Source organism: Triturus cristatus, chromosome 1_1 (assembly GCF_964204655.1).
Source record: "Triturus cristatus chromosome 1_1, aTriCri1.1, whole genome shotgun sequence".
Lineage (NCBI taxonomy): Eukaryota > Metazoa > Chordata > Amphibia > Caudata > Salamandridae > Triturus > Triturus cristatus.
The window spans coordinates 26,948,719-26,971,818 of NC_140579.1; the positions used below are offsets into that span (position 1 = coordinate 26,948,719).

The 23,100-nt window shown below is 46.2% G+C and overlaps 1 protein-coding gene across 2 annotated transcripts in view; it reads right to left on the minus strand.

Annotated features, from left to right (window-relative positions):
* The window catches only part of LOC146869212 (flotillin-1-like), a 164,062-nt gene that overhangs the window by 77,830 nt on the left and 63,132 nt on the right, over window positions 1-23,100 (minus strand). For both annotated transcript variants that reach the window (XM_085643412.1, XM_085643441.1), the window contains exon 8: window positions 22,100-22,252. In XM_085643412.1, the coding sequence (XP_085499538.1) occupies window positions 22,100-22,252 (153 nt within the window). The remainder of the gene's footprint in view (window positions 1-22,099; window positions 22,253-23,100) is intronic.

Sequence of the window (23,100 nt, forward strand, 5' to 3'; positions counted from 1 at the left end):
GGACACACGTGTGCAGGGACATCTTAAGGATTTTGGGGGCCCTGGGCCAAACATATTTTGGGGGACCCTGTTCAGAACAACTTTGAATTTATGTTCCAATTTGAGCCCCTGTTTCCCACACAGTTTCCGCTTCCTCAGCTGTGTTAGTGATCCAGTTTTCATCATAGGCATTTGCCTATATATTCCCGATGCAAACAGACGCACGCAGCTGACAGTGGTAGGATTTAGTGTTTCCTGCCATGCTACTATGTTTTTAATATTTTTTACATTGTATATGAGTGGCTTAATTACTCTGTGCTTTTTAACAATTTCTCCTACCTACGCGCACTTGCACTTTACTTGATTCTGCTTGCCTACACCTCCTTAGCTGCTTCGATTCGCATCTCGCTTTTCCTCCAGTCCTGGTCGGCCGCGGCTGATACGCCGATTGTGCGGAGGGCTGGGGCTACTATCGGGCTACACACTACTGCCCACTCAGTTTCCACTTCCTCAGCTGCGTTAGCGATCCAGTTTGCATCATTGGTATTAGCCTATATATTCCCGATGCAAACGGACGCGCGCAGCGGGCGTGCCGAAGGCACACCAAAGGCAAGCCCGTCTGCTCCTGGAGGCGTTCCGGAGGCGTCCAGCGCCGGCCATGCTGCCCAGTTCCCCTCCGGTGAGTTTCTTCCACTATATTACAATAGGGAAAAACTGCTTAGCCTTAGGCGGCTACCATTATGTCAGTGTACAGCGGCTGATCCGAGCCTGGAGGTAGACTTTTGATGCAATAAGTGCAACTTGTCTCTCCTCCAGCCCAGGAAACTCACACCCAAGACCCTCCCACGCAACAATAAGTGTAAAAACAATAAGAAAACAGAGGACTTAAAGGCCATCCTTTTAAATTGTCGCTCTATGCAAAAGCATGAACCACACATTTATGGCCTACTATTAGACGAACAGCCTGATCTTTTATTTCTCACTGAGACCTGGCTGTCTGAATCCTCCAACCCTACTATCACCTCGGCAATCCCTACAGGTTATAAAATCCTTAGGAGGGACCGGCCGAGTGGGAAGGGGGTGGTGTCACCAAAATTTACAATCAAAAACTAGACTGCTCTTCCTGATGGAAAACATCGAGGGTGCAGAGTCCTTAGGCTTCCGCTGTCCCTTATCCCCCCCATCATAGCTTAGCTGGTTTTCTGATTTACAGACCTCCCAGTGCCATTGAAAATTTTATTAGTACGCTTAATACAGCCACCACCTCCCTGGCATTAAAATACAACAACTGCCTTATTCTGGGAGATTTCAATATACATATGGACAATGGAAAAGACCCTCAAACAATTTCCTTGTTGGAGACTCTGCAGGCCTGCAACATGTTTCCATCTATTTCTTCGGCCACCCATGAGATGGGTCATACCCTAGATCAAATCTTTCACAACTTTGACATATCAGTAAGCCTACATCTTCCCATTAACTGTTCTGACCACCTCCTATTAAAATTCGTCATTCCCAACCCTGCCACAGCCCCTCGGGCTAACGCAGGGCAGAGGGTCCCTAATTACAGGACGTACCATAAAATATCCATCCCGATGTTCGCAGACGCCCTCGGTCATTCCTCACCAGAGCTGTCTGGCTGCCCCGACTCGGACGCCCTCTCAATAGATTCATGGCTCCGAACCAACACTGATGCAGCGGTACTGGTTGTTTCGCGCTCCTCAAAGAGTTCGCCCCCACCAGCTCCATGATTTAACGATTCCCTCAGATCTAGCTAAAGAGATTGTAGAAAAATGGAACGAAATTGCGTAAATCCTATCTACCTGAGGACAGGAAGGTGTATAAAGACAACTTAAAAGCTAATTACATTCTCGTGAAGGCAGACAAGAAAAACTTCTTTCAAACCAAGGTCAAAAATGCCCAAAATAAGAGTAAAGAAATCTTTAGCATGGTCAAATCCTTTACCTCCCCGAAAGTCGGCACAAAGGAAGGGCCATGCAAGGAAGAATGGTCTAAGCAAATAGCTCAAATGTTCCACAAAAAGATGTCCGTGATCCAACAAGCCTTCTCTAACATCTCAGAGGAAGAACTGACCCTCTACCTTAGTTCTAACAGCAAATTTCACCTCTTGGATCCTCCATCTTTACTAGCTTTCCCTGAGTTTCAGCTTGAAGAGTCACTGACCCTTCTCCAAAGCATTAAGTCTGGCTCGCCTACCGTCCCATGTCCAGCGAATATCCTAAACCTATTAGCTCCCACCATAAACCCCACGGTAAATCAGCTCTTTAATGCTTCCCTCTCCTCAGACAACATGCTGAAATTATGGAAGAATGCTAAGATTCTTCCACTGCTAAAAAAGGCTAACGCCACACCGAAGGACCCTGCCAACTACAGGCCAATCTCCCTTCTTCCGGCCCTCTCCAAAGTATTAGAGAAGCATGTCAACAAGGCCCTCCAAAAACACATTGAAAATGGGAAGCTCCTTCATGAGTCCCAATCCGGTTTTAGGGCTAGCTACAGTACGGAATCTTCTCTGCTGGAAGTGACTGAATTTCTCAAGGGTAAGCTGGACGAGGGAGGCAAGGACGTATTGATACTGCTCGATCTGTCGGCTGCCTTCGATACGGTCCCACATGAGAGGCTCCTGGAGAGACTTGCTAACATTGGCCTGGGGGGACTGCCTGAACATGGATGTCATCCTTCTTGGCAAATAGATATCAGGACATCTGGCTCCCCCCTTTCTCATCCCCAGTTCCGGCCATGAATGTAGGTGTCCCTCAGGGCTCCATTCTCAGTCCTACCCTTTTTATTATATATCTATCCCCGTGCATATCTGGTAGAGGAAGAGGGCGCCAAAATTGTTTCCTATGCTGATGACACTCAGCTGATTTTTACGTGTGAAAAAGGAACCGACTTTGACGGGGCAATGATTAGGTCTTGCCTCACAAAGGTTTTTAACTGGCTTACAATCTATCAGCTGAAGTGCAATCCAGACAAAACTGAAGTTGTTTTCTTTAGTAATCCAGAAACACCTGACAGGAGCAATTGGTGGCCAAAAGATCCGCCGCCCCCGCCCACGGAAAAGGAGAAAGTCAAAAACTTAGGAATTGTCATAGACAAGACCCTCTCCATGCGCTTTCAAATCCAAAATCTAACTGGCGCTTGCTTTGGCATACTCTGTTTTTTTTTTTTTTTTTTTAAATGATTTTATTGGTAATCCATGAACGTACAGAAAGGAGAAAAGATAAAATTAAAACAATAAACAAAGGAGAACACGCTTATGACAAACAAAGTATACACGTCAGCGGTAAAGTTTCCCAATTAATACACAGCAGCAGAAACAAAATTTACAAGACTAAACAGGAGATTTTTACACATAAGGTTGAAATTTACAGGCTCATATAAGTCACCACTGGTCCCCATATTTCCTGGCCAAGTTTCTTTTTCCGCGTGCCTTTCAAAGCGTATAAACTATACTCAATGTTAAAGGATGCCAAAAATCTAGCCCACCAGAGTTCAAAAGATGGTGCATCCCTCTGTAACCACATTGAGGCTATACATAATCTTATTACGGAAGTAGCCATGAATATCAGATACTTATGTTTACACATCACTGAATCCCTCCCGTTTTCTTCATCTATCCCCAACAATACATGCGCATTGGACAATCGTACCATTCCACCCAATATCTCCTCCAAGAATTTCTCAATTTGGCCAAAGAAACAGTTTAAGTACGTGCACGAATAAAAAATATGTAATATATCAGCCTCATCAGACCCACAACGAAAACATTTCCCATCATTACCCCCACCCCAATTAAGCATTTTAACTGGTGTATAATATAAATTAAAAATGGTTTTGTAATGTTGTGCACGTAAATTAGCGGCCAAAAATAATCTCCCAGCCGTTTCAATAGAGGTTTCGATCCAGGTCCCTACCCGACCCAGCCGACAGTCCCATTTTAAATTATGAATCTCTAAATCATTACCCAAGGTATTTAATAATAGCGAATACAAATATCCAATACGAGAATTCTTCCCCACGGCTTCAATTACTGGATTTGTATCTATATTCCAGTGATGTTTAAACAAATAGTCCCGAATTTGAAGATATTTGTAGAGATCAGAACGACGAATTTGAAATTTCTGCACTAACGTTTCAAAAGATATCAAATCCCCATTAGAGTATAGATCTCCAATTCTTTGAACGCCTTTATCCCGCCACTTATCAACTATTCGATCCCCAAATATCAGTGGGATAAGTTCTAAAGCAGATAAGGGAGTATATCCGGATATCTTCCCCATATTGTAATATTTTTTGACAGACCTCCATACCTTAAAAGCTGCTATCAACACCTTAAACCGAGTCCTCTTATAATAATTCATATCTACATTGAGAAATAGGCGATTATTAGCTTCACTGCCCAATAACATTTGAAAAATAGAAGGAGCTTCTGCTGGGCTGCTCACTTCTATCCCTGTCAATAAAATATTCATACGCTGTAAGGACATACAAAGTAATAAAGAGTAAAATCAGGGACAGCCCAACCCCCTTGTTTACGCGGTAAAATCATAAATCGCAGAGCTCTCCGCGCTTTCCCCTGTGCCCATACAAATCTGGTACACAGAGATTGTAACCGCGCAAGATTGGCCCGAGATATCTCCAATGGAACAGCTCTCAGGAAATAGAGTATTTTAGGTAGAATTAACATTTTAAGGACATTACAGCGCCCAACCATAGATAGATGTAGACATTCACATCTGTCTAGCTGTTTCTTTACTTCACTTAAAAGACATGACCAATTAGCCTCAACCAATGATTTTAGACAGGCGCGCAATTTAATCCCTAAATAAGTCACTTCGTTCATTACCCTTTGATCCGTGCTTGTTGTTTTATTAACGCATAATATTTGAGTCTTGGCAGCGTTAAGTTTATAACCAGAGACTGCTCCAAATTGTGACGCCAAAAACTCTATTTCTGGCAAGGCAGTAGAGGGATTAGGATTTACAATGGCCAAGTCATCTGCATAGGCCAGTACCCGATAATATTCTTGTTGCAATATCACCGGTTCAATCCTACTGCTGGCTTCCAGCATTTTTATAAATGGATCAATATATAACGAAAACAACAAAGGGGAACAGGGACATCCCTGCCTTGTTCCACGAGTGATATGCACCCAGCTAGATTCTAAACCCATAGTACAAATTCTTGCTATAGGTTGGGAATAAAGCGCTTGTATGGCTTGAATAAAGCTAGGCTGGAACCCCCGTCGTTGTAGTACTGCCCACAAAAATCCCCATGCAACCCGGTCAAAAGCCTTTTCGGCATCAAGTAAAATGAGGCTGAAGGCGTCTCCCGTGATATTAACCATATCCATTAGTGTCACCACCCTATTGATATGGTTAATCGTCCCTCTCTGAGGGATAAAGCCATGTTGTCTGATGGATACCAATGGGATTATAACTTCGGCTAACCGAGTTGCGAGGATCTTCGAATAGATCTTACTGTCGGTATTTAATAGAGATATAGGGCGATATGAGGCTGGATTCTCCGCCGGTTTGTCTTTTTTTTAAAGACAATAATGCTCGCCTCATCCCATGACCGAGGGGGGGAACCTATCTGTGCCTGTCTGAGCGTAGCCCGCATATCATATTTCAAACAATCGAAGAAGCTTTTATATATTTCCAGTGGGAGCTTATCCGGCCCAGCTGCCTTTCCCGCCGCCAAGCTATTAATGGCCCGCTCTATCTCCTCCACAGTTATAGGAGTTTCGAGGAGATCAGACTCTTCTTTATTTAAGTTGTTATCACAAAAACGCAGGGCGAGAGCCTCCCAAGCTTGTATATCATACTCTTCACTTTTATATAAAGTCTCATAGAACTCGTGAAATACATCCAAAACCCCCGCCTCTGTTTCTACTTTGGCATACTCTGGATGCTAAAAAAATTCCTGCCACTGTTACCGCTTGAGAGCAGGAAGATCGCGGTGCAGGCTCTGGTGACATAAAAGCTTGACTATGTCAACAGCTTGTACTTCGGTCTTCCCAAATCCCTTATCCAGCGCCTACAAGTCGTACAAAACGCGGCGGCCAGAACCATCCTGAGACCTAAACCCAGATCTAGTATGAACCCTATTCTTAAGTCTCTACACTGGCTCCGCATAAAAGAACGGATCGACTTCAAAGCGATGACCATCTTCTTTAAAGCTTTCCACGGCTTAGAAGCCGGCTACCTAAATAAGTGAGTTAATCGCTGCACAACATCTAGACTCCTAAGATCTTCCAATGCCAACCTGGCCATCGTGCCTAAAATATGCCCTGCCTGCACTTGAGGCAGATCCCTCTGCTTTCTAGGCGCAAAATTGTGGAATAGCCTCCCTGAGTCTCTGAGACTACCCACAGACCTACGCTCTTTCAGGAAGAACCTTTATACACGTTTTCCTCCCGCTGTCACGTGCCAGGACACTCTAGTCTGAGTAGCTGCGCTCTTTGATAAATACACTATTTCATTTCATTAGGTCCCTGATAGTGCAAAGGAACACTCGTTCAAATTCTAAGGGCCTTTTATGCCGCCAGTGCGTCATGTTTTGTGACGCACCGTCAGCGTAAACAAATGTGCCATGTTGCGCCCTATTTACAAAGTGACGCATCTAGGCAGATGCGTCACTTTGTAAACCCCTGCACCACATTATACCTGCACCAGGTATAATGTATGCAGGGTGGGTGTTGCCCCGCAAAAAGCCTCGTAGAAGTGGCGCATTGAAATCTTTGAGAACTCAGTGCGCCACTTCTAGGACGCCATTGTGTCAATATCTTACACCTGCCTCACAGCAGGTGTAAGACTGATGCAGGGCCTTTCACATGGGGCTTGCCCCATGTGAAAGGACACATTACTGGAGATGCGTCTATTTTCAGACATACCCCAGCAATGCATCACTTGTGCGCCTACAAATACGTCAGAAATACTGCTGTATCTGTATCTCCTTGCGACAGGATGCGTCATACAGTAAATATGACGCATCCATCATGTTGCATGGAGGGCGCGCTAAGAAGTGGCGCATTCCTGTTTTCACACAGCGATGCGTCACTTCTCATAAATAAGGTCCTAAATGTGTTTACATCTAATACTCAGGGATAGTTATGTGTGTTTTCAATATTGTAACACAGCAGCAGCTCACCAATATTACTGCAAATAATCTCTGTGACGCCCTCCCATTTCTTATATGCAAGGCCTTGTTTTGATCTTAAAGAAAATTCTTTTATGTATATTGCATGAAACAAACATTTCTCTGGAAAATGGCTGTACTAGACTCTCACACATCAGGTACATAAAAATAAATTAAAGGAAAACAGTATTTAAAACAATCTGTTTGAGAAATATTTAAGGTCATTAGGGCAAAACTCTGGAGAACAGAGCTGACTCTGTCAGGGGGCCCCCTGAAAGGCTGGGGCCCAGGGCCAGAGCCCACTTTGCCCATGCATTAAAACGTCTCTGCACGTGTGTTCCATTCTAGCGAGTGATGTCTCCTGCTACATGGAAGCAGTAACGATTTGAAGGGCTCTTAGTGAACACAGTAAAGGGCGCCATGCTAGTGGCGTAATGAAACGTGAGGAGTCTGCTAAGTCCATAAAATTGTCACTCAAGCCATGACAGACTGAGTGCAAAGTGGCTCATAACGCATGACTAGGAGACAGATGGCCCCCCGCACGGGTAATGCTACGTGCACAGTTTGCAAACATTTAAAATAAATTTTCTTTTTCGGAAGTTAAACACTTTTCAGACTTGTTCCACTATTCACTGACGTTCATAGGCAATCTCATTTCCTCAAAACATGTTGTGACTAACCGCATAACGATGCTCTAATTTACAGGCAGCCTCACTTTAAACATTGCTAAGCTAACATCAAGAATGTCACCTCTCAAAGACATTCAACAATCAGATGTTTCCCGATGCCGATGTTCGTGTCTTAAAGCCTTGATTGGCTCTCTGACACAGAGGATCCTGCGTCTATGATGATTTAATGGGGCGGGGGAGCGCATTCCAGGCGGGGGAGATAGACAAATAAAGAGAGAAGAGCACATGTGAGGGAAGAGAGAAAAATATAGAGGGAAGAGCACATGTGACAGCAGAGAGAAAAATACAGAGGGAAAAGCACGTGAGGGCAGAGAGAAAAATACAGAGGGAAGAGTCCATGTGAGGGAGGAGAGAAAAATAGAGAGGGAAGAGCTCATGTGAGAGCAAAGCGAAAAATACAGAGGGTAGGGCACATGTTAGACCGGAGATAAAAACATAGAGGGAAGAGAGCATGTGAGAGCAGAGAGAAAAATATAGAGAGAAGAACACATGCGAGGGCAGAGAAAAAAATACTGAGCGAAGAGCACATGTGAGAGCATAGAGAAAAAATGCAGAGGGAAGAGTACATGTGAGGGAAGAGACACAAATACAGAGGGAATGGCATGTGTGAGGAAAGAGAGAAAAATGGAGAGGGAATAGCACATGTGAGACCAGAGAGAAAAACATAGTACAGGCTATGCCAAGCGGAAGTGATCGCGTTTGCGATCAAACATCAAAGCGGCGAAAGTGAAAGTAATCGAGCAGAGCATCAAAGGGCTGGGTGAGAAGGGAGGGGGGAATGCAAGGAGCAGCTGTGCACGTGCACGCCATCGTGCACTCAAGCTCTAGGCCAGCAAAACCATGTGGGTAGCACTTTTGAAAGCCCACTTACAAAATGTCTCAAAGAGACAGCTTTCGCTGTCTCAGCGAGACCTAAAAAACGATGGTGTGCAAAGTTGGGCATATAATGAGTCCACTGCACTGTTAGTCCAAGTGATCGGTCGACATGTTTCAGCCACTAAGATCCCCCGAAGGGTCGGAGGGCTTTCGTCAGGACCTAGAATAGAGTGTTATGTGGGATGGAGATGGAAAGTGTCCAAAACCAAAATTGGAGTTCAAGTTAAGTTCCCGAGTGAACAGGAAGGCAGCGCCAGCACAAGTTATGTAAACTGCCGAACCCGCAGTAACCTCGCACCTCCGTCCCCTGCCGAAGCCTTGAATTAAGGATTTCGAAGGTACTACCTTACCTGAGGTTCAGCAAAACTTAACTTGAACTCCAATTTTGGTCTTGGACAATTTCCATCTCCATCCCACATAACTCTATTCTAGGTCCTGACGAAAGCCCCCTGACCCTTCGGGGCATCTTAGGGGCTGAAACATGTTGACCGATCACTTGGACTAACAGTGCAGTGGACTCATTATATGCCAGTGGTTCCCTCCGGGTGGAGGAAGCATGAAAGAAACCCCATGATGATGGTGTCACGTATTTAAGTAAAAGGCGGAGAACCAAGATATACCGCCCTCTGACCTACCTTACGTGAAAGAGGGTTTTTTTACCGAATGACAGCAAGAACCACATGAACCCTGGTAACAGGTACAAGTGATCCATTCTCCTTGATTATAGATTCATAGAGCAGCACGTAGGGAGTCACATGCACTTTCTCATGCACCGAACAATACACGGAAGTTGATGAAAGTTGGAATGTCACTAAGTGCAAAGGGAATCACAACTTGTCATTCAATGACCAGCGCAGACGTGATATTATATATCTGACAATTTTGAGGTCCACAATTTAATACCAGACTTAAAAGTATTTCATAAAGCTGTCTCTTTGCATGGGTTTATTGGACAAGAATTGAAGGTCATGGGACATGTGATACACTAAAGGGAAGAATTGTAAATGCCAACTCAAGTTTCACTCAAATGGACACACCGAGTGGACCACCGTAATCACGCTCTCGTCCCTCCCCTTAGGTTGTAGAAACACTTAGTATAGACACCATCTTCTTTTAAAATATTCTATCCTGCTCACAGATCTCAGAAACGCTTGATGAATATTTAATTTGAACCATGAACTTTGACCTGTCACATTGAATTATTCAAGTATATATCTTCTTAGCCCCGAAGAAGCAACAAAACAGATTGTATAGATCAAAATACACGTGATGACAATCCTTTCTTTCCTTTTGGATACCAATTGTCCCATTAACTTGTGCTGATCTCCAAACCAGACGGTGGAAAGAAAACAATCTAACAATGAAATCGAAGCCCATGCACATTATCACCAAGGAAGAGTCACTTTGTCTTGTGACTCTGAAGACTTATTTGAAGAAAAACAAAATGGCTACGTACCAGTAGGAGAAGTTTTGCAGCTTGAAGAGTTTTCTAGATAAAAATGCTGTGCATTAGTCCACCATCTAGTGGTTGGGTCCGGAATAGTCTTTCTTTTTTGTTTTTTATTGCTTGGGGCATCGTTTACCACCATTTGGTGCTAGGTCCATCACTGGTGTGACGTCAGACTGCGCCCCAGAAGTTCCTGTGCGTGGTAGCCATCTTCAGATTCTTTTTTCTCATTTTTTCTCTAGGCTATGTCTTAAATCCTGTTGTCTTTAAACGTTTGATCTTTGGTTTACATGATCGTTTGACCCACCTGTTAGCATTCCTCTTCTGAGGGGAGGTGGGTGGGTCGCATGTGAATCCAGAAAACTCAAACTGCAAACCTACTCCTACTGGTAAGTAACCGTTTAGTTTTGCAGCATGAATCCTTTCCTGGATTCACATCCTGTGCATCAGAATATGTAGTGGTTTCCCCCTCCTTGGGGGTGGTTGTGGTAAGATGAGAAAGACCTTGCGAACAAGTGTTGAAGTACCTTTTGTCCCACTTGAGCTTCTTTAGTCATCTGTATATCCACGCTGTAATGTTTGGTAATGTGTGTGGGTATGCCCATGTTGCCGCAGCAAATAGTGTCTATTGGTCGTGAAGGCCAGGGTTGCCCCTTTTATCCTTGTTGCGTGTGCTTTTGGGTGTGTTCCTGCTGAGGCATAGCTTACTTGAATTGCCTCTACAATGCAACGTGCAATTCTCCCCTTTGTCACTGGTGCTCCCTTGTTGGGCCTTGAGCGAGAAACGATCAATTGTTTGCCTTTACGGAATTATTTTGTCTCCTGTAGATAGTATAGTAAAGCCCTTCTTGAGTCCAAGGTATGAAGGCTTCTTTCTAGTAGTGTTTGCGGGTCTTTGAAGAAGACTGCTAGCTGAATGCTTTGGTTCATGTGGAATTTGCTCACTACCTTAGATAGGAATTGAGGGTTGGTCCTTAGGATAACCTTGTCCTGCATGTACGGTTGCTCAAACGTTAACGCTTGTAGTTCGCTTACTCGTCGTGGAGATGTTATGGCTATTAAGAAAGCAGTCTTTATGGTGATGTATTTGAGTTCTGCTTTGTGCATGGGCTCGAATGATCCTGACATTAGCTGCGTTAAGACTGTGTTTAAGCTCCACATTGGGGCTGGAGCCTTCCTTTGTGGTGAATTCCTATTGGACTCCTCAAGGAATCTTTTGATGACTGGCGCTGTGTTAGACTTGGCATCTTTTGGCGTGTTTCCCCTGATTTTTTGCTTTCTGACCTCCCGGTTTTGACTCTGTTTTTGCTGCCGTAGTGTTTCTGCGCACTTTTCTTACTGCTGATCAGTGGTAAAGTGCAAGTGCTCCTGTGGTAAAATGTGTTATGGATTGGTGTTTCCATGATTGGCCTGTTTGATTCATGTGTCAGTCCCTAGTAAAGTGCACTGCGTGTGCCAGGGCCTGTGAATCAAATGCCGTTGATGGGCTGCAGCACTGGATTGTGGCACCCACACGAATGGCCCGTAAAAGGTAACTCGGGCCTGCCATCGCAGAGCCCGTGTGCGGTCTGGTACCGCCATGTCAACTGGCAAGTGCCCACACTTGTCCGTACCCCACCTTCCCTTTTCTTACATGTCCGCCACCCCTAATGTAGGCCCAAGGTACCCCTGTGGGCCTGGCGCGGTGTATGTGAAAGGTAGGACATGCCCTGTTGTGTGTGGCATGTCCTGGTAGCGAATTACAGCCCATTTCCTTTTTCGCTACTGCAAGGCTACCTGGTCCCCATAGGACAGAATGGGAAGTTTGTTTATAATTTCTTATAAACAGAACTGTCCCGGGGAATTGGGTAAGAAAATAAAGTTTAGTATGCCTGAACTCAGAATCTAAAGATGCATCTTTTAGTGAAGGAGAATTTTACATTTTGTGTTTGAAAGGAAAATGCTACTTACCAGTATGCATCTGTTCTTGGCATGTAGAGCTGCAGATTTGTATACTTTTGCATAGATCGCCATCTGGTGTTGGGCTCGGATGTTTGCAGTTTGTTTTTGTCTTGGAAGAAGTCTTTGTGGTCACAAGGTAGGTGACTCCTCCCTAGGACAATAGTGCGCATGGGCATCGACTTCATCCTTAGATTGTTTTTGCCACGAAGGGTTACAATGGAGTAGTAAGAAGTAGAAAGAGATATCCATGTGTAGTGAACAGATAGAGGTATCTGGAGAGGCGGGTGGGCGTATGCGAATCTGCAGCTCTACATGCCTTGAACAGATGCATACTGGTAAGTAGCATTTTCCGTTCAAGGCATATGAGCTGCAGAATGTATACTTTTTCATACACTATACAGAAGTTACCTCCTTAGCGGTGACTACCTGTATCTGTTGTAGTGGTTTGAAAAAGTGTCCTTAATACAGCCTGGCCCACACTAGCTTGTTATTTTGCCTGCACATCTACACAATAGTGTCTTCTGAAGGTGTGTGGTGTAGCCCACGTTGCTGCTTTGCAGATGTCAACTAGGGGAATGTGCCCTAAGAATGCCATAGAAGCCCCTAGTTTGCGTGTAGAATGAGCTCTAGGGGAATGGTTAATGTTCGCTTGGCTTTGGTATAGCATATTTGTATGCATTTTACAATCCACCTTGCAATTCCTGTTTTGGAAATAGGATTTTCCTTATGAGGTGGAAAGAAAGCCACAAAAAGTTGTTTGGTTTTCCAAAAGTATTTTGTTCTTTCAATGTAGTAGAGTATTGCTCTTTTAACATCTAAGGTGTGTGGAGTGAGCTCTTTCTGCCACTGAGTCTGGTTGAGGAAAAAATACTGGTTGAGATGGAGGGCAGATACTACTTTGGGTAAAAAAAATTGGGTTTGTTCTAAGAACCACTTTATTATGATGGATTTGTAAATATGGTTCTTGTATGGTTAATGCCTGGAGTTCACTCACTCTTCTGAGCGATGGGATAGCACCCAAAAAGGCTACTTTCCAAGTGAGGAACTGTAGTTCACATTTGTGGAGAGGTTCAAAGGGAGGACCCATCAGTCGGGTAAGGACTAATAAGGGTTTCACACTGGAAAGGGTGGGGGTCTTGGTGGAATTATTCTTTTAATTCCTTCCATAAAAGATTTGATAGCAGGAACTCTAAACAAGGACAAATGTTGTCTTTTTTGTAGGTAGGCTGCTATGGCGGCTAGATGCAACCTTATAGATGTATATGCTAGGTTACATTGTTGTAGATGCAAGAGGTAACAGATGATGTTCTGAATGGAAGCATCTAGTGGGTTGATATTGTTGTGCGTGCAATAAATGATGATTCTCTTCCATTTTGCTGCATAGCATGCCCTTGTGGTAGGGCATCTAGCTTCTTTGATAATGTTCATACAGTCTGGCGGGAGATTAAGGAAGCCAAACTCTAAGATTTCAGGAGCCCGATCGCAAGGTTGAGTTGATTGGGATCTGGGTGCCTTATCTCTCCATGGTTCTGAGTAAGAAGCTTGGGTGAGAGGTGAAGCTTTTGATGTGGTACTACTGATAGATCCAATAGAGTTGTGAGCCATGGTTGTCTTGCCCATGTTGGAGCAACTAGGATCATTGTGAGGGAATGTTGTTTGAGTTTCCTCACCACTAACGGAAGGAGTGGGAGCGGCGGAAAAGCGTAAGCAAAGTTGCCTGACCAATGCATCCATAGCGCATTGCCTTTGGACAATGGGTGTGGATAACTGGATGCGAAGCTTGGGCATTTTGCGTTTTGGTGTGTGGCGAACAGATCTATTTCTGGGTGTCCCCACATGCGAAAGAATGGAAGAAGATCTTGAGGATGAATTTGCCATTTGTGTATCTGTTGTGCCTGGAAGCTGAGCAGACCCGCAATCTGATTGTGTACCCCCAGAGGATGTTCTGCAAGGAGATATATCTTTTGCGGAATGGCCCATCTCCACATGCTCTGCGCTAGGTATGATAACTGTAGGGAGTGTGTCCCCCGTTGCTTCTGTATGTAATACATTGCTGTCATGTTGTCTGTAAGGATCAGGACAGCTTTGCCTAGCAGGTGCAGTTGAAAAGATTTCAACGCTAGGAAGATTGCTAACAATTCCAGGTAGTTGATGTGAAATTGTTTTTGTTGGGGGGGGGGGGGGTCCAGACACCTTGAATGGTATGGGTTTGAAGATGTGCTCCACAGCCGGTGAGCGATGCGTCTGTTGTTAGCACTATCTGTGGGACTGGCTCGAGGAACGACCGCCCTTTGGAAAGATTTTGTGTGGTCCACTACTGCAGAGAGCGATGGGTGCGGTCGTCTACCAACACCAGATCTGTTAGCTGACCTTGAGCCTGGTTCCATTGACGTGCTAAACACTCTTGTAATGGATGCATTTGAAGTCTTGCATGAGGATCGAGAAAAATGCAAGAGGCCATCATCCCTATTCGGTGCATGAACACTCGTGCTGGTTGTGAGTGCTGTGGCTAAAATCTTTGAACTAGCGTTTGAATAGCACTTATCCCGACTGGATTGGCATATGCTAGGGCTGTGGAAGTATTTACTGTAGCTCCTAGATATTGTTGTATTCTGGACGGTTGGAGATGGGATTTGCCCAGATTTATTGTGAATCCCAGACTGTGAAGCAATTGTATTGTACGGAGTGTGTGTTGAACACAGCTGTTGTGGGATTTTGCTTTTATGAGCCAATCGTCCAGGTAAGGGAAGACATGAATCTGCTGTCTTCTCAAATGGGCTGCAACCCCTGCAAGGCCCTTGGTGAAAACTCTGGGTGCTGTGGTGGCTCCGAATGGGAGGACTTTGAACTGGTAGTGTTGACCATCTACCACAAATCTGAGATATTTCCTGTGAGCGGGATGAATGGGAATGTGGAAGTAGGCGTCCTTTAGATCTAGAGTGGAGAGAAAGTCGCCTTGCTGTAGTAGTGGAAGCACTTGTTGTAAAGTGATCATGTGGAAGTGGTCTGATTGGATGTAAAAGTTGAGCGGTCTGAGGTCCAGTATTGGCCTGAGAGAGCCGTCCTTTTTTGGGATTAGAAAATAGAGGGAATAGACCCCTGTCCCTTGATGAGGCAAGGGAACTGGCTCTATTGCATGTTTTTGTAACATTGCTAGAACCAACTGTTTGAGGAGCGTCAGGTGTTCTGATGACATTGGACGCTGTTTGGGACGAATGTTGGGAGGAGTAGAAGTGAGTTTCAGGCAATAACCATACTGGATAATTTGTCTTACCCACTTGTCTGTTGTGATGGAATTCCAGACAGGTAGGAACTGTGAGAGGCGACCCCGACAGGAGTGAGATGATTGGGGGGGAAGCGCAGGGAATTCACTGTTTGGTATTAGGGGAGTTGCGGGTGTTGTTACCCCTGCCTCTACCCTTGTTGTTGTTCCCCCTGTAACCTCCTCTAGTGTATCCTCTGGAAATGGAGCCCTGGTTGGGACTTTTGTAGGATGAGGACAGGTGTTCTGGTGTTATTTGTCTTGGAGCCTGCTCTATAGAAGGAACGGCAAAAGGAGCCTCTAGTAGAGGGTGACTGTAGGGCTCCTATAGACTTGGCAGTGTCCTTTTTTATCTTTTCTAAAGATGTGTCCACTGCAGGGCCAAAGAGGTGCTCCTGGTCAAAGGGCTGATTAAGGATGGTATTTTGTACCTCTTATTTAAAACCAGATACCCTGAGCCAGGCGTGTCTGCGTAGCAATACACTGGTATTTACTGCGCGGGACGCAGTGTCTGCTGCGTCGAGCGCGCATTTGATGGATGTATTAGTTATTAGTTTGCCTTCCCGTATAGGGTCATTGGCTTTGTCCTTATATTGTTGAGGTAGGTGTTGAATGAGCTTTTCCAGCTCATCCTAATGGGCCCTATCATATCTTGCCAGAAGGGCTTGTGTGTTGGCTATTTTCCAGGAGTTTGCGGCTTGAAACGCCATACGTTTGCCTGATGCTTCTAATAATTTAGATTCTTTGTCAGGAGGTGGTGTGTCACCTGACCCCAGAGAGTTTGCCCTCTTACGTGCATTGGCTACAACCAGTGAATCTAAAGGAATTTGACCATTGATGTATATGGGGTCAGTGGGAGCTGCCTTGTACTTTTTTAAAAATCTATCCTGGGGTTAAGAACCCGAGCTCTAACTGGGTCTTGAACACCTCAGGAGCGTGTCTAAGAAGACCTTTTAGCATGGGCAAGACAGGAGTAGATTTCTGTGGTTGATCAAAGGTCTCTAGCAGAAATTACTCTTCTCTAGGATCTGAGAGTAGTTTGACTCCATGGTATGTTGCAGCCCTATTGATTAGTTGAGCAAAACCCACATGGTCATCTGGCGGAGATGGTTTTGAGGGATAGAAATCCGGATCATTAGTTAGATCAGGATCAGTATTCTAGTCATGCCATGGGTCTGGATCCTGTGGTGGGTCATCAGGATCCTCAGTGTCTAATGGTACTATGTCTTCATCTTCTTGCCCATCCTCCTGTGCATTGTCACTATCCTCTGGTTGTGGAGACTGTGCTGGAGAAATGAGTAAATTAGGGTTAATTTGTGGACGAGGTGAAGGTGGTGGTAAAGTATTAGTAGCTATGTGTAATTTCTTTGGAGGAACTGGAGCATGTGGCAAATGTTCTAGTTTCCTCTTTGTAGGTAGCTTGGTAACTACATGACCAGTCTTTGGGTGAATTAAGATGGTAGTTTGTTACAGATTGGGGAAAAAAAGGTCTTCGGAATCGATAGTTTTCTTCGGTGTAGAAGATTTCTCCTTGGAAACTGTTCTTGGCTGTTTAGTGACAGTGTCCGGTACAGAAGCTTTCCCTGGTTCCAAGGCCTTCGGTGCGGGTTGTTTCGGCTCCGGAGGCGTTTGTTTAGGAGGCTTAGTTATGGGAGATTTGTCCTTTAATGTTTTCGGCTCCGAAGTTTTTGGTGCCTTAAGTCTTTTCTGCGTGCTTCGGTGCCGAGGTCTTATCCGGCTGCTTTGGTGCCGGTGCCTTATCCGGCTGCTTCGGTGCCGAAATTTTTTCCGGTTGCTTCGGTGCCGAGGGATCTTTTGTTGGTTTTGGTGCCGAATGTTTATCCGGTGCCGACGGAGGAGGGCGCGGCATCTCGGACGACTGAGCTGTCGGTGCCGAAGATTACTTTTCGGGACCGGGGTGTTGGCTCCAGCCGGCAGGCTTTTCTTTGTCCTTCGGCGGCGGGTGCTCAAAGTTTTTGTACGGTGTGGACCTGAGCCCGGAGGCGAAGGTGTCACAGGAGCCTTTGTCATGGACTTGGGAGGGGCAGGGGTCTCGGTACTCACGTTCCTTTGAGCGGGATGATATCTTTGGCGTCAGAGACGTCTGCTTCAGAGTCTGGGACCTGTTCTTCCTGTTCTGGCTCCGGAAGGCTATCATGACTTGGGTGGAAGATGTCCGGAATGGACCTGTGCCTCGAGACATCTCGTGGCGTCGAGCTAGACGATCCCGGATGGTGTTATTGGATTTGAAGGATAGACAAGTCTCGCAATCGTCCTCTCGATGTTCTGGAGAGAGGCACAGATTACAGACAGGATGCAGGTCAGAGTGTGGGAATTTAGTACCACACTGGGGACATTTCTTAAAGGGTGCGTTCCATCGACTTCCATCTTTACCAGCACGGGTAGGCCCAGCGGTCCACGTCAAAGACCGTAGGCGTCGAAGTTTATTTGAAAGTTGTCGAGGGTGCGCGTTGAAAGGCACACGATCGAGACAATATCGTCTGTTAACTGTGATTGCGCGTCAAAAGGGGGTTCGATAACGACACAGACCTGGAGCACAGCAAGTCACATCCGGACCCGATGGCGGGAAAAAACAATCTAACGATGGAGCCGATGCCCATGCGCACTGTCGACCGAAGGAGGAGTCACCAGTCTTGTGACTACAACACTTCTTCGAAGACAAAAACAACATGCAAACACCCAAGCCCAACACCAGATGGCAATCTATGCACAGTGTACAATCTGCAGCTCATATTCCTCGAACATAGTGTTATCAGTTTTGAGGTAAGTATTTGGTAGTGGGAGTTGAGGTTCTGGGGTTGCACTCAGGGGTCCCCCAGGGTCAAGGATGCACTCTAGTTACACTCAGTGGCACTAGGGCGGCTGGGTGCAGAGTGATGAGGCCCAATGTTATCCAATGGGGATAGGGGGCCTCGGGTTGGTGGCTGCTGGCAAGCAGGCCACTTGGTTGTGGGAGCAAAGCTCCTGGACTTCAGCTCAGGGCAAATGGGGAAGCAAATTAGCACCAAAGGTGAACCTTCAATGGCACTAGGGCGGCCGGGTGCAGGGGGCTGTTTCGACGTCGGGCGCCCTGTTTTCAATGGAGAACCTCCAGTTTGCAAAAACACTGCAGGCTTGGGGACGAAGGTCTTATGGGTGCAACCACCACTTCAAGAGGTAAGTTGGACATTGGTTAGGCACCATCGGTTTGGGCACACAAGTACGTGGGTCGTTGGGTGCAGGGGTGCCTTTTGGGGTTGGATCTTCTTACCAGCTCCTGGTTGCGGTTAGGGGGGCCTTCTCGATTTAGACTGCAGGCGTTGGCAGGAGGCTTGAGGCAGGTCAGGGGTCACCGGATCTCAGGTCAGGATTGCCGGGGTGACTTCCTCGTGGTGTTTGCTCACTAGAGCTCAGGTCTTGGCTGGCGGGTGCAGAGTGGTGTGGATTTGTGGTTTCTGGCTAAGGCCAGAGGTTGGAGATGAACAAATCCGGTGTTCACAGGAGTCAAAGTACTTCAGCAATTCAGCAAAAAGTGGGGTCAATCATGCAGAAAGAGGGCTCTTTCTCACAATGGGGATGTGTAGATAGGCGTCCTTTAGATCTATTGTTGCCATAAAATCCCCTTTTTCCAGATGTTGGATTACTTCCTGTAGTGTTGACATTTTGAAATGCTGCGTGCAAATGAATTTGTTTATGAATCTGAGGTCTAAGATGGGTCTTAGCGTGAGATCTTGCTTTGGTACCAAGAAGTAAGGTGAATAGTTTCCTTTGAAGTGCTTCTCTACTGCTTGTTCTTGTAAGAGCTCCATTATTTCTTGTCTCAATTGTAAAAGTTCTGTTCCTTGGACCTTCTGCTTTCTTGGTGGATTTGATGGGGGTTTGTTTGTTAGTTCCATACAATAGCTGTGACGTGCCACGTTTAAAATGAAACTGCCTGTGGTGATATTTTTCCGTTGAAGTAGGTGATACGCTACTCTGCCTCCCACCGGTGGTGTGTGGGGGTCTTTTGTTGTGGGCAAGACACTTGGAGTTTGCTCCTCCCCCTCTCTCTCGAGGGTTGTCCCTTGGCTCTTTCTCTGCCCTGAAAGGGCTGCCATGGTTGCTGTTGCCAGGCTTGGTATCCTGACTGCTGGTTTGATTGTTGTCCGCCGCCTTGAGTTTGATTTTGTTGGCCTGTAGAGAAGACTTCCCTTCCTGTAGGTCTTCTGAGGTTTAAACCTCCCCCCTTGAAGGTGCCCCTCTGTTGCAGGGCTCCCATAGCCCTGGCCATCTCATTGTCCTTCTTTATTTGTTGTAGGGATTCATCCACCTCACTTCCAAACAGGGCATCTCCTGTGAAGGGTTTTTTAATAATTGAGGTTTGGACCTCTTGCCTGAAGCCTATTCGGAGCCAGACGTACCTTCTTAACGTTGTGCATGTGCACATTTGTCTGATGGCTGTATCAGCTACGTCAAGGGCTGATTTCAGGCAGGCATTTGCTATGTTCTTTCCCTCTTTTATGATGGATTTTGCTCTCTTTTTATCCTCTTCTGGGAGGTTGTTCATCAGTTCTTCAATGTCATTCCATTGTTGGTGGCCATACCTGTTCAGGCGGGCATTGGAGTTTGCAATGCGCAATTGTGTTGCTGCTTCCCTCTCCATCTTTCTCAACACCATGTCCATTATTTTGCTTTCTCTCTCTGGAGGTGGGCCAGTGGAGTAGTGAATGTTGCTCCTTCTTCTTGCTGTGGTGACAACGATGGAGTCTGACACTTTGTTCTCCTGAATGTATTTAGCATCCTTTGTGGAGGGTTTGTATTTTTTCCTCAACCGTTGGGTTACCCCCTTTGCTGAGGCAGGCTCCTTGAAGCAATCCTTGCCCCGATCCAGAAAGCTTGGTAGCATTGGAAAGTATTGTGTCCCCTTGGTGAATGATACCAATGTCTCTAGGAGGAAGCAGGAGTCTCCTTTCTCCTCCTCTAAGGGGGGACCTTGAAGGTATCAGCGGCTCTCTTCAGGAGGCTGTTGTAGAAGGCTATGTCGTCTGGAGGCGAAGCGATAGTTGCAGACCTCCTCTTCTGGGCTTTCTGTGTCAAGATCGTTCCATTCTTCCTTGAAAGTCCCTAAGGCTTCCACCTCTTCTGGAGCGTCGAGCTCCTCTTCGACATTTTCTTTGTGCAGTTAGGGGGATGCCAGAGCTTTGATGATATCTTTCTCTTCTTCAAAATTCCTTCAGTGCCTCGTTGAACTCCTCCTTCCGTTGAGTGCTGCCATTTCCGCTTCGAGGCGTCTCTTCTTTTTCTACACCTCGAGGCCCCTTTCGGCGTCTGAGGCCGGGGAGATCCTCTTCTTGGGTGTGGTGGTTTCTGGCTCAGAGTGTGTGGGCTTTTCCTTCGCGGGCTCTCATTCGGCGCTTGCCTCCGTCGGTTTCGACGATCTTCCCTCGTCAGTAGCCCTGGTGTGGGAACCGTGGGGTTCTCTTGGTCGCGGCTAACCCTTGGTCGTCATTTTGTTCGACGCCTGGGCTGCTTTTGTGCCTTCTTTTTGTGGCCCTTGGTTTTCGACAGTTGATGGTTTCTTACCTTGTCTGTTTTCTTCTCTGTCTTTATTCGCCTTCTTCGCAGTACGCCTCTTCTCGACGTCCCCTTCGAGGATCTCGATGTCTGACCCCTGTGTCGATTCTGTGGGCACTCCCTGGTCATCCTCATTGCTTGAGAGGCCGAAGTCCCTCAGCAATGGTTGTTTCTGGCTTTGGACCATGACTGCTTGATGGTCCTCCCTCTGCTTTCGGCATACCTTGAGTGTCTTCAACATGAACACTGCGTAGGCCTCACACTCTTTTAACCTTGTGATCCCTCGGCTGGCGGAGGTTACAAACGTTGTGTGAATCGCACTGTGCAAACTTGTGGTGGCACTTTGGTGAGAATTTAAAAGGGGCATTTTCATGGCCCCTACCTCGCCCTCTTTTGACCCATTTCCGTCGTTGCTCCGTCGGGGTTGCCCGACGAAAAGGTGCCCGGAGGTCTTTATCCTTCTACGGTGTCTTCTCAGTCGATGAACAATGTTTTTTTCACTCAAATTCCTTTATTCTTTCGTGGATTTCATCCAAAACTTCAGAGTGTCTCCATTTGCTTCCAGACCCAACAACAGAAAAAAGAATCTGAAGATGGCTACCACACAGGAACTTCCGGTGCGCAGTCTGACGACACACAAGGGATAGACCTAGCAACAAATGGTGTTAAGACGCCGCCCCAAGCAAAAAAAAAACAAAAAAACACAAAGACCATTCCAGACCCGACCACTAGATGGCGGAAAAATGCACAGCATATGAACCCAGAAAAGGATTCATGCTGCAAAACATCTTGCACAGATCTGGACCTAACATTAGATGGCGGAAGAATGCAGAGCATCTGTATCGCCAGCCACACAAGTCTAGTGTTAAACTGTGGACCTACAAATTGTTAAATTGCTATTAAATTGGGAAGTGCTAGACTTGTGTCACTGCTAGACTGAAGTCAAGCACAGGTTTCCAAAGAGCTATCTTCCTCATTACTGGCTGTAGTGTGATAATACTGAGCTGAGGGCCGCAAGGCACACAGGGATTTCCAAGAACGCTTTCTCACACAGGGACTGACAACACATTTGACTTAGAGCCCCAAAACAAAACACACCGGTGACTTCTCCCCCCACCACGGTGCTTCATCCTTGGCATCAATCACAGATTCTCAGCTTCGCCCTTGATTCCTGCCTAGGTAACTCACCTGCAGCTGGTAGGCCAGGTCTGACTCTGCCTTCCTAGTGTTCACCTCGATGTCATAGGTTGCTTTCTTCAACTCAAAGTCCCGCTGGGCCTTCGCCATCTCGATCTCGCTGATGTACTGAGCGGACACCTTCTCCTGCATGGCTCTTGCTTCCTGAAGAGGCAAGGAGGAGGGTAGAGATTGGAAGAGGGACTTGCTTCCTGAAGGGGCAAGGAGGAGGGCAGAGATTAGAAGAGGGACTTGCTTCCTGAAGAGGCAAGGAGGAGGGCAGAGGTTAGAAGAGGGAGTTGCTTCCTGAAAAGGCAAGGAGGAGGGCAGAGATTAGAAGAGGGACTTGCTTCCTGAAGGGACAAGGAGAAGGGCAGAGATTAGAAGACGCAGTTCCTTCCTGAAGAGGCAAAGAGGAAGGCAGAGATTAGAAGAGGGACTTCCTTCCTAAAGAGGCAAGGAGGAGGGCAGAGATTAGAAGAGGTTCTTGCTTCCTGAAGAGGCAAGGAGGAGGGCAGCGATTAGAAGAGGGAATTGACTTCCTGAAGAGGCCTGGATGAGGACAGAGATTAGAAGAGGGACTTGACTTCCTGAAGAGGCAAGGAGGAGGGCAGAGATTAGAAGAGGGACTTGATTTCTGAAGAGGCAAGGAGGTGGGCAGAGATTAGAAGAGGGACTTGCTTCCTGAAGAGGCAAGGAGAAGGACATAGATTAGAAGAGGGACTTGCTTCCTGAAGAGGGAAGTAGGAGAGCAGAGATTAGAAGAGGGATGTAAGAAACTGGCTCTATATATACTGCACCAAAATGAGGTACAGTGTGTATTGAGTCCAAGGGTCTCCAGAGGTTTGGCAGAGGTTAAAGTTGGATAAAACCTTACTCTCTAAAGTGGTAGCTTGGTCGAGCAGTAAGGCAGTATCAGAGGACAGTGTTAAACAGTTGATGTACACAGTCAGCAAATGAATTCACACACTCAAGAACTGAACTCCAGGCCAATTGTTTTTGTATAAAAAATA